The sequence below is a fragment of the Zalophus californianus genome, chromosome 6 (genome assembly GCF_009762305.2).
Source record: "Zalophus californianus isolate mZalCal1 chromosome 6, mZalCal1.pri.v2, whole genome shotgun sequence".
Classification (NCBI taxonomy): domain Eukaryota; kingdom Metazoa; phylum Chordata; class Mammalia; order Carnivora; family Otariidae; genus Zalophus; species Zalophus californianus.
In genome coordinates, this window is record NC_045600.1 from 89,744,586 (window position 1) to 89,761,895 (window position 17,310).

General features: G+C 38.3%; 1 protein-coding gene across 3 annotated transcripts in view; it reads left to right on the forward strand.

Annotated features, from left to right (window-relative positions):
• The window catches only part of SLC12A1 (solute carrier family 12 member 1), a 93,511-nt gene that overhangs the window by 72,151 nt on the left and 4,050 nt on the right, over window positions 1-17,310 (forward strand). For all 3 annotated transcript variants that reach the window (XM_027570290.2, XM_027570289.2, XM_027570291.2), the window contains exons 23-25: window positions 100-211; window positions 1,936-2,022; window positions 10,935-11,070. In XM_027570290.2, the coding sequence (XP_027426091.2) occupies window positions 100-211; window positions 1,936-2,022; window positions 10,935-11,070 (335 nt within the window). The remainder of the gene's footprint in view (window positions 1-99; window positions 212-1,935; window positions 2,023-10,934; window positions 11,071-17,310) is intronic.

Sequence of the window (17,310 nt, forward strand, 5' to 3'; positions counted from 1 at the left end):
TAGGAGCAATGAATGTGAGAATGAATAAAGATTTAAAGCTATTCATTTCCTTTCAGCAAAATACATTCATTCTTTCTGTCATATTTATTCTTTTTTCAGGGTTAACACTTCTTATCCCCTATATCTTGACTCTCAGAAAAAAATGGAAAGACTGTAAATTAAGAATCTATGTTGGAGGAAAGATCAACCGCATTGAAGAAGAAAAAATAGCGTAAGTAACTCATCACTTCTGTGTTAGAGCACTTTGGACATCTGTTGCTTTAACGCTTTAATTTTAATAACTTTAAGTGTTTTTGAGACACAAGAGACAAAACCACCGTGATGGGCCTCGTGCTTACTTGGTTTTCTGGTCATTAAATTATCTGTGTACTTCTTGTAATCACTGTCTTCACGTCCCTTGATCCCCTGCCACAAATGCTTTCAAAAAGGAATTTGACACAGAAGCCTCATCTCACGTCTTGAATGCGACTCTCCTTATCTTGTGTAATGTTTGCTTTGATTTGACCAGTGAACGTATCCAAGAAAGGAAAAGCCCAAAGCAATTCGTATCGAGTAGCTTCTTTGGGGCGGGTCGAACCTGTTGATTTGTGATGGTCACTCCAGCACAGCACACTTAAAAAAATAGAACTGAGAGACTGCACCCCGTCCTCGTCCCAGCCCCGCCCCCAACAAGCTTCCGGACTCCGCCACAGTCGCGGCAGCCCAGACCCGGGTTCCCAGTTTTTAATCTGTAGCTTGAAAGAGTTTAAATGGATGACTGTTGAAAACTCTTGTAATTAAAAAAATAAATCAGTCTCCAAAATGTAAATTTGCATCTTTGTCATTGATTTAGTCATGGAGAGCCTAATGTGTAGTTGTGGAAACAGCAAGCATGTTAGGAATGCCATGCATCCAAAGGTCTCTGGTGGAAATCTGGAGAGCCACCTTTAGCAACCTTGGGTCCCTCGTGGCAGGCCTGAGTCCCGAGCTCTTCCAGAAATCAAAATAATGACAGGCTTTTATTCAGTAATTTTTCATATCTTCCCCCCTTCCTGGGAGGATTATACACACACACACACACACACACACACACACACACACACACAGATATAAAATATATTATATATATTCATATATAATGTAAACTATATATATTATATATGTATATGATATATATACACACACACTTAATTCCCCTTAAAGAGAGTCATATTATAATGGAAACTAACATGATGGCTATAACAATTTATATTTTCTTAAAGCCTCCAGTAACTTACTGGGGCAAGTGATGAAATTTAAAAATGGTTGGTGGATTACATGATAGCATGGCATCAATGTTAAATTTCCTGATTTCAAAAAGTGTACTTTGTGTAAGAGAATGTTCTTATTCTTAGGAAATACTGAAGTATTTATAGGTAGAGGCTTGATAGCGGCAGCTGGGCAATTGGGTAGGTGAGTAGGAAGCAAGCAAGAAAGAAGGAAGATGTAGATAGACAGATGCAGCTGTGTAGAAAGAGAAAAAGGTGTTACATCAAATGGGGCAAAGTATAAACAACTGGTGAGTTTGGGATTTTTTGCACCATCCTTGCAATTTTTCTGTAACTTTGAAATTGTATCAAAAATTTCAGTTGCCAGGGAAAGAACCTCCAATAGATAATGATATATCATAATTATTAGTTTGTTAGTATGTTGTCAATAACTCTAAAAATGATCAGCAAGATAATAGTCAATAATATGTGAATGCAGAGTTGGGTTTGCTATTCCTAGGGTCTGCACTGACATGAATTTGTCTTTGCCTTCAGTGGAATGTGCTTGGTCCACCTTTAGTATACAGTGATGGAAATCGAACACTAAACACAGCCTTTGTCTGAATATGAAGCTGAAATAAGACGTGAACTCTTTGCCTGAAAATAGTTACATATGCAATGATGAAGTATTTCTCTCTTATATTTCCAGAATGGCTTCTCTTCTGAGCAAATTTAGGATAAAATTTGCAGATATCCATATCATTGGTGACATCAACATTAAGCCAAACAAAGAGAGGTATGAAGCATTTAACAAGATCCATGGTTTGCCCCGGTACTCTCTCGTTTTCTTTTGTGCTGATTATTAAAGGGTAAAAATGTCATCTACCGACTGCAGTGACCTCCTAATAAAATATAATAAAAAGGGACTTCGAATAACCATGCAGAGTGGTCAAATAAATTATAATGGAAGGAAAAAGATTTCATGGTAAAATTGAGCTTGAGAGGGAGAACTGTTGAAACACAGGTTAGTTAGCATTTTAGAATTGCCCTTCATGTTCTCGGTTTCTATGGTGGCAAGAGTAGCAGGAGACACAAACCCAGATATTCTGGACTGGGCAGTCAGGGCAAGTTTTCATTATTTAAAGTTACTGGCGGGGTGGCTGGGTGGCGCGGTCATTTGAGCGTCCACTCTTGATTTCAGCTCAGGTCATGATCTCAGGGTCGTGAGATCGAGCCCCACCTCAGGCCCTGTGCTTGCTCAGCGGGGAGTCTGCCTGAGATTTTCTCTCTCCCCTCGCCCCTCGGCCCTTCCCCTCCCTATAAAATAAATAAATAAATCTTTAAAAAAAATTTTTTTTAAAGTTACTGGTGGTGCATCCTGCATGAGGGAGCTCTGATAGAGAAGCTAGAAACCTCTTGAGTCTTCCTGGTACAACGACAGAACCGACCCTCCATGGCCATTTTCACTTTCAGGCACTAAGGACCCAGCACTTAGAGCTATGGAATTTTGGGTGTCCTCTAAAACTATCTGAAGCCTGGTAAGGAAGTGTATTGGCTCCGAAATTTTAAAATGCTGAAAATAATTGTTTAAACGTCTTCAAATCATGACATCATTTTAACCCTCGTTAACTGTTAAATCTGTCAAGTCCATGATACTGGAAAACAGCTTGTAGGTTAGATCCTCACGGGAGTTCCCAGAAGTGCAAGAAGATGGACTGGAAATGATAGCCGATACTAAATAAACTACTTAGAGTGATAACTTACCAATTATAATATTTTTCAGTTGTTTACAGTCCAAAATCATATTTACTGCTGCATCTGGATGCAATTTAGTACATGGGATTTGGTGTGGAGTGGGGCCTTCAAGGCTGAGAGTACACAGGGACGCAAGGATCTCAGTGTAGCTTCGGTTCGCCCTCTCCTGTTGGACCTGTTCTCACTTCCGCTCACCGTCCTTTCTCCTTCCTCCTGCAGCTCCTGATGGCTTTCAACTCCACACTCAAGTCTCACCCTTCCTCCCTTCTTTTGATTCATTGTTATCCTATATGAGCTTAATACCTAACAGAAAATCATCCAGATGTAAGATGCAATCTTATCAACTGCACAACAACCTTGAACTTCATATCATTTGAGGGATTCGTGAGTCCTCCAAGGCTATGGGTCAGTCGAAATGGCTTTACAAAACACCCTAATTGTGATAAGAAAGCTATAATCGACAGAACTCACCTGGGTTATTACTGTGCCATGTTTCCTCACATCGTGTATACCGCGTCTAGACTAGAATAGAATGCCTTCTATTCCTATATTTCTACAGTTTTAAAAACTTAAGAAAAATTAAGAAGAGTTTATAATCCTCCTTGGTAAAAGGAATTAACATTCTGCCATTAACTGGGTTGTCATGTAGTAATCTCTGGTAGCCTTCCACATTTCATTTGAAGAATTTTTAATTTCTAAGACATTGCCTCTTTGGCTTTTGCAGTGATGTGATGAAACAGCCTCCTCTTATGTCTTTAATTGGTGGAAATGCATTCTATTTCATAACACAGCAGGTACAATGATTTCCTAGCGTGTGCCACGTCACAACAGGGCAGAGCCTGCCAGAGCTCGGCAAGCATAGGGCCATTTACTGTTGTCTGTAGGGTAGTCATGGTGTCCCCTACTGACTTCAGATTTTCTATTAGCCCTGGCTCGGTGCTGGGCACAAATTAGTCATCTACTTCTTGTAGCCAAATTCTTCTTGCTGTTTGTCTTAGCAGCTAAGGACTGTCTGTGCTTGCTGATTCATTTGTTCCTCTATCCTTTGCCTCTTTGCGGACCAATCTGGTTTTCTCTACCCAAGTTTCTTTCCCTTTCTTTCCTGCTGGTCTCTGTCCAGCTGCCATAGTTCCCCCTGCATACCTGTCCTATCTGTCTCATCACCAAGGAGGTCCGTGTACCCTTCCACTGGTGCCTTTCACTGTCTGAGTGCCCATCATGGGCTAGACACAATTTCTCTGACTAACCCTCAACTTTGTGCCATGTTTTTCTCTTTTCAGGCAGCCAACATTATGGAGAGGAGTAAAAAACGAAGGACCAGGCATTTTTGCTTTTGTCCTGGTATCTAAATTTGCTTTTAGACACCATTTTAATGTGCCGTTTCTTATATATCCTCATCATCCTGCAATGAAGAGATCTAGTTCCCTTTCTCGGGAAAAAAATGAATTAGATTTCACAATTTGGGGGATTTTTTTCTCTGATAGTTCAAGGTCTTGAGGAAGATGCAGAAAACCAAAAATCCATTTTTTACTGGAATAAAAGAATCTTTGCAGCTATTGTACCCTGGTGTGAAGACAAAACACCCCCCAAGAAGAGAGGTGCTGGAAATGCCATTCTCCTCCCTTCAGCTCTCCACTGTAACTGATATCATATACTGCTTTGTAAAACAGTCACGTATCTGGTGCCAGCAATGATGTTCAAATATATAAAGGCACCCCTATTTTAAAACAGAGAATGATCACTCAGTTAATCTCACAGATGGCCATTGGTAGCACACCTGGTAGCTTTGTGATAATTTTTTATTAAGGTTTTTTATTTTAATTCCAGTATAGTTAACCATGTTATATTAGTTTCAGGTGTACAATATAGTGATTCAACAATTCTATGCATTACTCAGTGCTCATCATGATAAGCGTACTCTTAATCTACTTCACCTCTTTCACCCATCCCCCTACCCCCCACCTCCCCTCTGATAACCATCAGGTTGTTCTCTATAGTTAAGAATCTGTTTCTTAGTTTATTTCTCTCTCTCTCTCTTTTTCCTTTGTCCATTTGTTTTGTTTCTTAAATTCCACATAGGAGTGAAATCATATGGTATTTGTCTTTCTCTGGTTTATTTCACATAGCATTACACTCTCTAGCTCCATCCATGTTGCTGCAAATGACAAGATTTCATTCTTTTTTGTGGCTGAGTAATATATTGTGTATATAAATAATATACTACACATCTGAATGATATATATATTGTGTGTATATATATATACATATTATATATATTATATACATACAAATATAGATATATATTTATGTATGGATAAAGAAGATATGGTACATATATGTACCACATATACATATGTACAGATATGTACATATCTTTATCTTCTTTATCTATTCATCAGTCAATGGACACTTGGGCTGTTTCCATAATTTGGCTATTATAAATACTGCTGCAATAAACATAGGGATGCATATATCCTTTCAAGTTAGTGTTTTTGTATTCTCTGGGTAAATACCCAGTAGTGCAATTGCTAGATCATAGGGTAGTTCTATTTTAAATTTTTTGAGGAACCCCCATACTATTTTCCAGAGTAGCAGCACCAGTTTGCATTCCCACCAACAGTTCACAATGGTTCCTTTTTCTCCACATCCTCACCACACTTGCTGTTTCTTGTGTTTTTGACTTTAGCCATTCCAACAGGTGTGAGGTGGTATCTCATTGTAGTTTTGATTTGCATTTCCCTGATGATGAGTGATGTTGAGCATCTTTTCATGTGTCTGTTGTCCATCTGTATGTCTTCTTTGGAGAAATGTCTGTTCATGTCTTCTGCCCATTTTTTAATTAGATAATTTATTTTTGGGGTGTTGAGTTGTGTAAGTTCTTTATATATTTTTCAATACTAACCCTTTATCAGATATGTCATTTGCAAATATCTCTTTCCCTTCAGTATTGCCTTTTAGTTTTGTTGATTGTTTCCTTCACTGTGCACAAGCTTTTTATTTTTTTTTAAAGATTTTATTTATTTATTTGAGAGAGAGAGAGAGCATGAGAGGGGGGAGGGTCAGAGGGAGAAGCAGACTCCCCGCTGAGCCGGGACCCCGATGTGGGACTCGATCCCGGGACTCCAGGATCATGACCTGAGCCGAAGGCAGTTGCTTAACCAACTGAGCCACCCAGGCGCCCAAGCTTTTTATTTTGATGTAGTACCAATAGTTTATTTTTGCTTTTATGTCCCCTGCCTTAAGAGACATATCTAGAAAAATGTTTCTATGGCCGATGTCAGAGAAATTACTGCCTGTGCTCTCTTCTAGGATTTTTATGGTTTCAGATCTCACATTACATCTTTAATCCATTTTGAGTTTATTTTTTGTGTATTGTGTAGGAAAGTGGTCCTGCTTTATTCTTTTGCATATAACTGCCCAGTTTTCCCAACACCATTTATTGAAGAGACTGTCTTTTTCCCACTGCATATTCTTGCCGCCTTTGTTGAAGATTAATTGACCATATAATCACGGATTTGTTTCTGGGCTTTCTATCCTGTTCCATTGATCTATGTGTCTATTTTTGTGCCAGGACCATACTATTTTGATTACTACAGCTTTGTAGTATAACTTGAAATCTAGACTTGTGATATCTCTAGCTTTGTTTTTCTTTTTCAAGATTGTTTGGGCTATTTGGGGTCTTTCGTGGTTCTATACAAATTTTAGGATTATTTGTTCTAGTACTGTGAAAAATGCTATTGGTATTTTCATAGGGATTGCATTAAATCTGTAGAATGCTCTAAGTAGTATAGACATTTTAACAATATTTGTTCCAATTTATGAGCATGAAATATCTTTCCATTTGTTTGTGTCATCTTCAATTTCTTTCATTAATGTTTTATACTTTTCAGTATAGGTGTTTCACTTCCTTAAGTTTATTCCCAGATATTTTATTACTTTGGGTGCAATTGTAAAAGGGATTGCTTTCTTAATTTCTCTTTCTGTTGCTTCCCAATTAGGATATAGAAATATATACTATATTATGTAGAAATATATATTATATAGTAATATATAGTATCTATAGCATACTATATATAGTATATAATATATAGTAATATAGTAATATATAGTATATAGAAATATATACTATATTAGTATATAGTGTATAGAAATGCAATGGATTTCTGTACATCGATTTTGTATCCTGTGACCTTACTGAATTCATTTATTGGTTCTAGTAGTTTGGGGTGGGATTTTTAGAGGTTTTGATATGTAATATCATGTCAGCTGCACGTAGTGAAAGCTTACCTCTTCCTTACCAATTTGAATGTTTCTTTTTCTTGTTTGATTGCTATGGCTAGCACTTCCAGTACTATGTCGAATAAAAGTGGTGAGAGTGGACATTCTTGTGTTATTCCTGATCTTAGGGGGAAACCTATCAGTTTTTCACAGTTGATTATGATGAGATGTGGGTTTTTCATATATGGCCTTTATTATGTTGAGGTATGTTCTCTCTAAACCTACTTTGTCGAGGCCTTTGTGATAATTTTTAAAAGGCAATTCCTCTGAGTTCAATTCGAGTAAGAAGACTCTTCCTCTGGGCTGATGCAGGCCCTGTCCTGGGGCCCAATGCTTAGAGCGTCAGTTCAATTTCAGCTCTTCTTGGCCAGGCAGCCCCTACCTACCATTAACAATTATCTCCTCATCACTGTTTTTTCTTGGTCCTCAGGTGACACACCTGAGGTCAAAAATAGTTTGTCAATTATTTCCATGTTGGAGGCTAATGTTAAATGTACCTAAATTGCCTCTAATAAATCTTTCAACTACCCATAAAACATAAGTGTTGATGGAGATATTTTACCAAAGAAACATCATAAATATGGCCGGGCAAGGGTGAAAGGGAGTACAAAAGCAAAGATAATGAGAAAATGATTGAGCCTGGAGAAACTGAAAATCTCTTGTGATTAAATTTCATTTTTTATTGAATATACTGAATTAAAAGTCATAGGCCGAAAAGACAACAATCTTTATACAGAAATTAAAGAGAAAGTAGAAGCAATTACCTGGATAATTTAAAGCTACTGGAGTGGTGGGATGCCTGGGTGGTCCATTCCATTAAGCAGCTGACTCTTGATTTCAGCTCAGGTCATAATCTCAGGGTCATGAGATCCAGTCCTGTGTGGGGCTCTGTGCTCAGCACAGAGTCTGCTTGTCCCTCTCCCTCCCCCCTTCCCCTCTCCCTGTACTCTCTTTCTCTCAAATAAATAAATAAATAAAATCTGTTAAAAAAAAAGATACTAGAGTGGTCATAAAACAACTAGTATATTAATTTGAGAAAGGAAATCTTATATGAACTTAGGGGAAAATTTTTTTACAATTAAAAAATTTTTAAACTTTGTTATGAAGAATAAAGATGGGAAAGGCAAGGCAGGTGTAAGTTAATTTTTAAATTGAATTAATTGTCATTTATTTTCAAAGCACGGCCTATTTGGCCTAATCTAGAGTCTATTGGCCTCTTCTAGAATCAACTACTTGGCCTATTCTAGAGTCAACTTGGCCCATTCTAGAGTCAATTAAAAAACATTTATGTGAAAAATCAGATTTAATGAGAATCAGGATAGAAATCTTGAGCCACCTTTGCATCACCTAGCTAGGAGAATGCAAAATGGCCAGTTCAGGGATGAACCTTAGGATGAAGTCAAAGATGAACATAGACAAGGAACAGTAAGAGTTGAGAGAAAATAAATGGGCAAATACATCCCCATTATAACCTATTATGTCACTTAGCATGTTTCAATGCAAGGAAAAGAAAACTTATGATGACTTAAATAATGAAATTATTGGCAAACATAACTGAAAAATCCAATTATGTTTTGGCTTTCAGGCAAAGCTTGATCTAGAAGGTTAATTTTATATATAATCAAAGACTAATTCTCTTCCATTATCTCTGCTCTACCTTGGTCCATTATGAAATCATCAATCAAAGTTGATTTAGCTCATAAAAACAAGATGACAGCAACCAGGGCTACATACTTGCTCATTTATGTTCAGTGGGAGAGAAAGTTTGTCTCTTCTCTAGTCATTGAACTCAAGTCACGGGCTCCATTCAAGTTGGACCAACCTAAGCAACTAAGTCACTTTCTTGGTCAGTGGAATGCTAGGTGCCTCTTGGTCAAGCTTGCCTGGGCTCTGGGGCTACCCTGGCCAACCACTCTGGCAGACAGAATAGAATTGTGCTGATTAGCTGACGCTGGGGATGGAGTCACTCCCACCCAAACTACAATGGATGCTGGGGAGACAATGAGCAACCTCCAACTCCACTTCCATTTCTTAGGAAACTATTTTTGAACTGGTCTTTCTAATAAGCACCTGGGCTGAGATGCAGGAACTTTTATCCCGATCAAAATAAGTATATGGAGAGCTTAAACAGAGAGCCTCTCAATTGCTCACCTCAGTCCCGTGGCTGTTCAGTAAAAATGAGTGCCTTGGTTTTACAGGGCGCTGTACACTTTTCAGAGCACTGTCACCCGAATCACCATCCAACCATCACACCAATCTTCAGGCCAGCTCTGAGCAGCCACCATTACCTCCTTTTATAGGCAAGGTTATCCAGGTCCAGGAGGACAATGGAAGAGCCAGCGCGAGAACCAAGGTTCTTCTCTCCTAGACTGGTACCTTTCCAGTGCACAGATTAGGGCCAAAGGTCTCTGAAGGCATGGCACTGTTAGGAGGAAGAGTAAATAAAAGTATTATGTAGTGGAAAGAATAATAGGGCATATCAGTGGTTCCCCGTTGTTGTCCACCATTCTAAATAAATCAAAGTGTCAGAAATCTACGATATTAAGTATCTCTTCAATCCCTTAACAAAGGCACTGGTAGGTGCTCCTTTATAATCTCTGCACTTTGATCTGCAGATCCTAAATCAGGGCAACCGATGAGATCATTGACCTCATGTCATCATATTTTAATTCCTTAACCTAACAGTGCATTGATTCTAGTTACTCTTCATCTCAAAGTTACTAAGTTATAAGTAAGCCACATTATATAAAACCAAAAGACACTGTTTATATTTGGCATCATCTCCTAGTAACACACTGAAGACAACTACTCTCATAAACTGTAAGCTTTGTTCTGTACTACGGTTTAAAAAAAATCTTTGAGGTTCTTATGAAAGACAAAATGAGATTTTTCTAGCACTTTTTTAAAATGTTCCACAGCTGTGAGATACTGCTGCTAGTTTTCTACTCAATGACTTCTTCTTAATTGCTTTAAAGTGGCTTCTGATTTGTAGACATTAAAATATTATTTTTATTCTTTCTTCTAACATGCACCTGAAAAATAGTCATTTAAAAATCTCAGACAGCAACAATAGTCATCAGAAGGACAAAGGCTGCATTATTTGCAGCAAACATCTAAATTCCTCTATAACCATTGAATTTGCTATTCTTCTAGCTGCCCACCGATGTCCCCTGCCAGCAGGGGGAGGGTGGCATGGACTAAAGGAGAGGGCAGGCCTAGCCAACTCCCATCTCAAGCAACCTAGTTCATCTCCCACAGTAATTCATGTATGTCTCCTAGACAGTCTGTACAATAAGCAGATGGAAACTCATTTAAGCAGATGGAAACTTACTTATGGGCTAAAGTGTCTACATTACAATGGTGTCTTTGACTACACCATGTAGGAAATTTATTTGCAGAATAATTATTATCTGTGTGTTGGTGCGTTTATATTGAGGATCTAAAACACAGCAGGCTAACAAGCCTTCAACGTGTTAAGGCCTTTCCTTGGGTAGGGAGGCAGTACTATATCCATGGCTTTACTCACAGTAAGTCCCCTGCAAAGATAATTCTTAAAAGATTTGCATGACATTCAGCTCTGATTCTGTAGCCAGCAGAGCCAGTCATACCTGGAGTATCTGTGAAATAATGAGTTAGTTTCCCACTGTGAGCCCTCCTTTATAATTCCAATTTCAGCTGGAAAGTCTTTGAAGAGATGATTGAACCATATCGTCTCCATGAAAGCTGCAAAGATTTAACAACTGCTGAGAAATTAAAGAGAGAAACCCCATGGAAAATTACAGATGCAGAACTGGAAGCAGTCAAGGAAAAGGTAAGGACTTGTCTTCCTTAATTTTTACTTTACTGTCTAACTAGCTGAAAAAGAAAACAATGGTTGATTCAAAGATCAAGAAGTAACGCATCAGTTATAGAATGTCATTATTCAAGATCTAGGGTTTCTGCATTTTTCAAGGGCTTTACAATCATATTACTGGATATGAGGTTTTAGAAACTGGTTTTCATTTCTTAAGGTAAAATCAATTCTCTTCTTAAAAGATTAAAAACACCCAGATTATTGATATATATTGTGAAGTCTCCTTTCAAATTTAATTTTGTAGAACAGAAGACAGAATCCATGGGTCTAAAATAATTTAAGTCAAGTCAATATGTGTGCAAAGTAGATAAAGGTAATTGACTCACAATTTAACACAGTAACAAAGAATTTTAACCTGATGAGGTTATGAAAACTAACAAAGCAATCTGAGAAAATACGTAATTGGAACAGTGATTATGAAAGTTGGATCAGGCACATGTTGTAGGAGGGATATAATAAATAAATAAACAAACTACAGTAAGAGCTGAACTTGAAACAATTTAGACAAGAAATACTAAAGCTTTTCAAATTTAGTGGAGAAAATACTGAGCTAAGATTTATAAACTGTGTATAATAAACCGCCCAGTTCTTTGCTTGCTTGTTTGTTTTTTGGGGGGGTTGGGAGGATTTTTATTTTTATTTTTTATTTTTGTTTTTTTAGTTTCACTTTTTTTTTTTTTTTTTTTTAAGAGAGGGAAAGAGAGCCGGCGGAGGGGCAGAGGGAGAAGGAGAGAAAGAATCTTTTTTTTTTCTTTATGTTATGTTAATCACCATACATTACATCATTAGTTTTTGATGTAGTGTTCCATGATTCATTGTTTGCGTATAACACCCAGTGCTCCATGCAGAACGTGCCCTCTTTAATACCCATCACCAGGCTAACCCCTCCTCCCACCCCCCTCCCCTCTAGAACCCTCAGTTGTTTTTCAGAGTACACAGTCAGAGAGAATCTTAAGCAGGCTCCATGCTCAGCACAGAGCCCTGAGATCATGACCTAAGCCGAAATCAAGAGTGATTTAACCAACGGAGCCACCCAGGCGCCCCTAATTTCACATTTTAATTTAAATTCCAGTTAGTTAACATACAGTATGATATCACTTTCAGGTGTAGAATTTAGTGATTCCATACAACACTCAGTGCTCATCACAAGTGCCCTCCTTAGAGCCCATCTCCAGATGGGCTTAGAGCCAAGCCCCTTAGAGCTTGGCCATCCCCACCCACCTCCCTCCAGCAACTCTGTTTATTCTCTATAGTTAAGAGTCCGCGTTTTGGTTTGCCTCTCCTCTCTCTCTCTCTCTTTTTTAATAAACTGCCCACTTCTAACAAAGATTTTTCGCATAATTGAGCAAATCATGCATCTAAGCCTTGGTTGCTGAAATAAAGAAATACAATAATAAGTATTATTGCTGCAAAATCGTAAATGTAGTATTTTTCCAAGTGATTCTTGGCTGACTTTTATTCAAAGAGCCTAAACAATGTAGACTAGGATATAATTTATGTTCTTAAGATATCAAATTGGTCATCAAGATTAGTTCTTCTACCTGAAACCTGTTCCCAGAACTGACCATTCTCACCTTCCTTTTACTATTATCCATGTTTCCTGCTCACTTTTTGTTTTTTCCCTTAGAATTTAATAAGCCACTCTAGCACAACAACCACCTGGTCTTATTCTTGATATTTCTAGAATTTCTTATGAGTTTTTAAAAATTAGTTTCCAAACCTGAAGGAAATAATTGTAATCTTTTTAATATTTTTATTTTTTATTGTTATGTTAATCACCATACATCATTAGTTTTTGATGTAGTGTTCCATGATTCATTGTTTGTGCATAACACCCAGTGCTCCACGCAGAACGTGCCCTCTTTAATACCCACCACTGGGCTAACCCATCCCCCCAACCCCCTCCCCTCTAGAAACCTCAGTTTGTTTTTCGGAGTCCATCGTCTCTCATGGTTCGTCTCCCCCTCCGACTTACTCCCCTTCATTCTTCCCCTCCTGCTATCTTCTTCTTTTTTTTTTTCTTAACATATATTGCATTATTTGTTTCAGAACTACCGACCTGTGATTCAACAGTCTTGCACAATTCACAGCGCTCACCATAGCACATAACCTCCCCAATGTCTGTCACCCAGCCACCCCACCCCTCCCACCCCCCACCACTCCAGCAACCCTCAGTTAGTTTCCTGAGGTTAAGAATTCCTCATATCAGCGAGGTCATATGATACATGTCTTTCGCTGATTGACTTATTTCCCTCAGCATAACACCCTCCAGTTCCATCCATGTCGTTGCAAATGGCAAGATCTCATTCCTTTTTATGGCTGCATAATATTCCATTGTATATATATACCACTTCTTCTTTATCCATTCATCTGTTGATGGACATCTTGGCTCTTTCCACAGTTTGGCTATTGTGGACATTGCTGCTATAAACATTGGGGTGCACGTACCCCTTCGGATCCCTACATTTGTATCTTTGGGGTAAATACCCAGTAGCGCAATTGCTGGATCGTATGGTAGCTCTATTTTCAACTGTTTGAGGAACCTCCATACTGTTTTCCAGAGGGGTTGCACCAGCTTGCATTCCCACCAACAGTGTAGGAGGGTTCCCCTTTCTCCACATCCCCGCCAACATCTGTCGTTTCCTGACTTCTTAATTTTAGCCATTCTGACTGGTGTGAGGTGGTATCTCATTGAGGTTTGGATTTGGATTTCCCTGATGCTGAGCGATGTTGAGCACTTTTTCATGTGTCTGTCGGCCATTTGGATGTCTTCTTTGGAAAAATGTCTGTTCATGTCTTCTGCCCATTTCTTGATTGGATTATTTGTTCTTTGGGTGTTGAGTTTGATATGTTCTTTATAGATTTTGGATACTAGCCCTTTATCTGATATGTCATTTGCAAATATTTTCTCCCATTCTGTCGGTTGTCTTTTGGTTTTGTGGACTCTTTCTTTTGCTGTGCAAAAGCTTTTTATCTTGATGAAATCCGAATAGTTCATTTTTGCCCTTGCTTTCCTTGCCTTTGGCAATGTTTCTAGGAAGAAGTTGCTGCGGCTGAGGTCGAAGAGGTTGCTACCTGTGTTCTCCTTTAGGATTTTGATGGACTCCTGTCTCACGTTTAGGTCTTTCAACCATTTGGAGTCTATTTTTGTGTGTGGTGTAAGGAAATGGTCCAGTTTCATTCTTCTGCATGTGGCTGTCCAATTTTCCCAACACCATTTGTTGAAGAGACTGTCTTTATTCCATTGGACATTCTTTCCTGCTTTGTCAAAGATGAGTGGACCATAGAGTTGAGGGTCCATTTGTGGGCTCTCTATTCTGTTCCATTGATCTATGTGTCTGTTTTTGTGCCAGTACCACATTGTCTTGATGATGACAGCTTTGTAATAGAGCTGGAAGTCCAGAATTGTGATGCCACCAGCTTTGCTTTTCTTTTTCAATATTTATCTGGCTATTCGGGGTCTCTTCTGGTTCCATACAAATTTTAGGAATATTTGTTCCATTTCTTTGAAAAAAGTGGATGGTATTTTGATGGGGATTGCATTGAATGTGTAGATTGCTCTAGGTAGCATTCACATCTTCACAATGTTTGTTCTTCCGATCCATGAGCATGGAACGTTTTTCCATTTCTTTCTGTCTTCTTCAATTTATTTCATGAGTCTTTTATAGTTTTCTGAGTACAGATCCTTTGCCTCTTTGGTTAAATTTATTCCTAGGTATCTTATGGTTTTGGGTGCAATTGTAAATGGGATCGAGTCCTTGATTTGTCTCTCTTCTGTCTTGTTGGTGTATAGGAATGCCACTGATTTCTGTGCATTGATTTCATATCCTGCTACTTTACTGAATTCCTGTATGAGTTCTAGCAGTTTTGGGGTGGAGTCTTTTGGGTTTTCCACATACAGTATCATATCATCTGCAAAGAGTGAGAGTTTGACTTCTTCTTTGCCGATTTGGATGACTTTGATTTCTTTTTGTTGTCTGATTGCTGTGGCTAGGACTTCTAATACTATGTTGAATAGCAGTGGTGATAGTGGACATCCCTGCCGCGTTCCTGACCTTAGGGGAAAAGCTCTCAGATTTTCTCCATTGAGAATGATATTCGCTGTGGGTTTTTCATAGATGGCTTTTATGATATTGAGGTATGTACCCTCTATCCCTATACTCTGAAGAATTTTGATCAAGAAAGGATGCTGTACTTTGTCAAATGCTTTTTCTGCATCTATTGAGAGGATCATATGATTCTTGTTCTTTCTTTTGTTAATGTATTGTATCACGTTGATTGATTTGCGGATGTTGAACCAACCTTGCAGCCCAGGGATAAATCCCACTTGATCATGGTGAATAATCCTTTTAATGTACTGTTGGATCTTATTGGCTAGTATTTTGGTGAGAATTTTTGCATCCATGTTCATCAAGGATATTGGTCTGTAATTCTCCTTTTTGATGGGGTCTTTGGTTTTGGGGTCAAGGTAATGGTGGCCTCATAAAATGAGTTTGGAAGTTCTCCTTCCATTTCTATTTTTTGGAACAGTTTCAGAAGAATAGGTATTAATTCTTCTTTAAATGTTTGATAGAATTCCCCTGGGAAGCCATCTGGCCCTGGGCTTTTGTTTGTTGGGAGATTTTTGACGACTGCTTCCATTTCCTTAGTGGTTATAGGTCTGTCCAGGTTTTCTATTTCTTCCTGGTTCAATTTTGGTAGTTGATACATCTCTAGGAATGCATCCATTTCTTCCAGGTTATCTAATTTGCTGGCATAGAGTTACTCATAATATGTTCTTATAATTGTTTGTATTTCTTTGGTGTTGGTTGTGATCTCTTCTCTTTCATTCATGATTTTGTTGATTTGGGTCCTTTCTCTTTTCTTTTTGATAAGTCTAGCCAGGAGTTTATCAATCTTGTTAATTCTTTCAAAGAACCAGCTCCTAGTTTTGTTGATCTGTTCTACTGTTCTTTTGGTTTCTAGTTCATTGATTTCTGCTCTGATCTTTATGATTTCTCTTCTCCTGCTGCGTTTAGGCTTTATTTGCTGTTCTTTCTCTAGCTCCTGTAGGTGTAGGGTTAGGTTGTGTATTTGAGACCTTTCTTGTTTCTTAAGAAAGGCTTGTATTGCTATATACTTTCCTCTCAGGACTGCCTTTGCTGTATCCCAAAGATTTTGATCAGCTGTGTTTTCATTTTCATTGGTTTCCATGAATTTTTTTAATTCTTCTTGAATTTCCTGGTTGACCCATTCATTCTTTAGTAGGATGCTCTTTAGCCTCCATGTATTTGAGTTCTTTCTGACTTTCCTCTTGTGATTGAGTTCTAGTTTCAAAGCACTGTGGTCTGAAAATATGCAGGGAATAATCCCAATCTTTTCGTATTGGTTGAGACCTGATTTGTGACCTAGGATGTGATCAATTCTGGAGAATGTTCCATGGGCACTAGAGAAGAATGTGTATTCCGTTGCTTTGGGATGGAATGTTCTGAATATGTCTGTGAAGTCCATTTGGTCCAGTGTTTCATTTAAAATCTTTATTTCCTTGTTGATCTTTTGCTTAGAGGATCTGTCCATTTCAGTCAGGGGGGTGTTAAAGTCCCCCCCTATTATTGTATTGTTGTCAATGTGTTTCTTTGCTTTTGTTATTAATTGCCTCATAAAAGTGGCTGCTCCCATGTTAGGGGCATAGATATTTACAATTGTTAGATCTTCTTGTTGGATAGACCCTTTAAGTAAGATATGGTGTCATTCTTCATCTCTTATTACAGTCTTTGTTTTAAAATCTAATTTGTCTGATATAAGAATTGCCACCCCAGCTTTCTTTTGGTGTCCATTAACATGGGAAATGATTTTCTACCCCCTCACTTTCAATCTGGGGGTGTCTTTGGGTCTAAAATGAGTCTCTTGCAGACAGCATATTGATGGCTCTTGTTTTTTAATCCAATCTGATAGCCTGTGTCTTTTGATTGGGGCATTGAGCCCATTTACATTCAGGGTAACTATTGAAAGATAGGAATTTAGTGCCATTGTATTGCCTGTAAGGTGACTGTGACTGTATATTGTCTGTGTTCCTTTCTGATCTATGCTGCTTTTAGGCTCTCTCTTTGCTTAGAGGACCCCTTTCAATATTTCTTTCAGGGCTGGTTTTGTGTTTGCAAATTCCTTTAGTTTTTGTTTGTCCTGGAAGCTTTTTAGCTCTCCTTCTATTTTCAATGA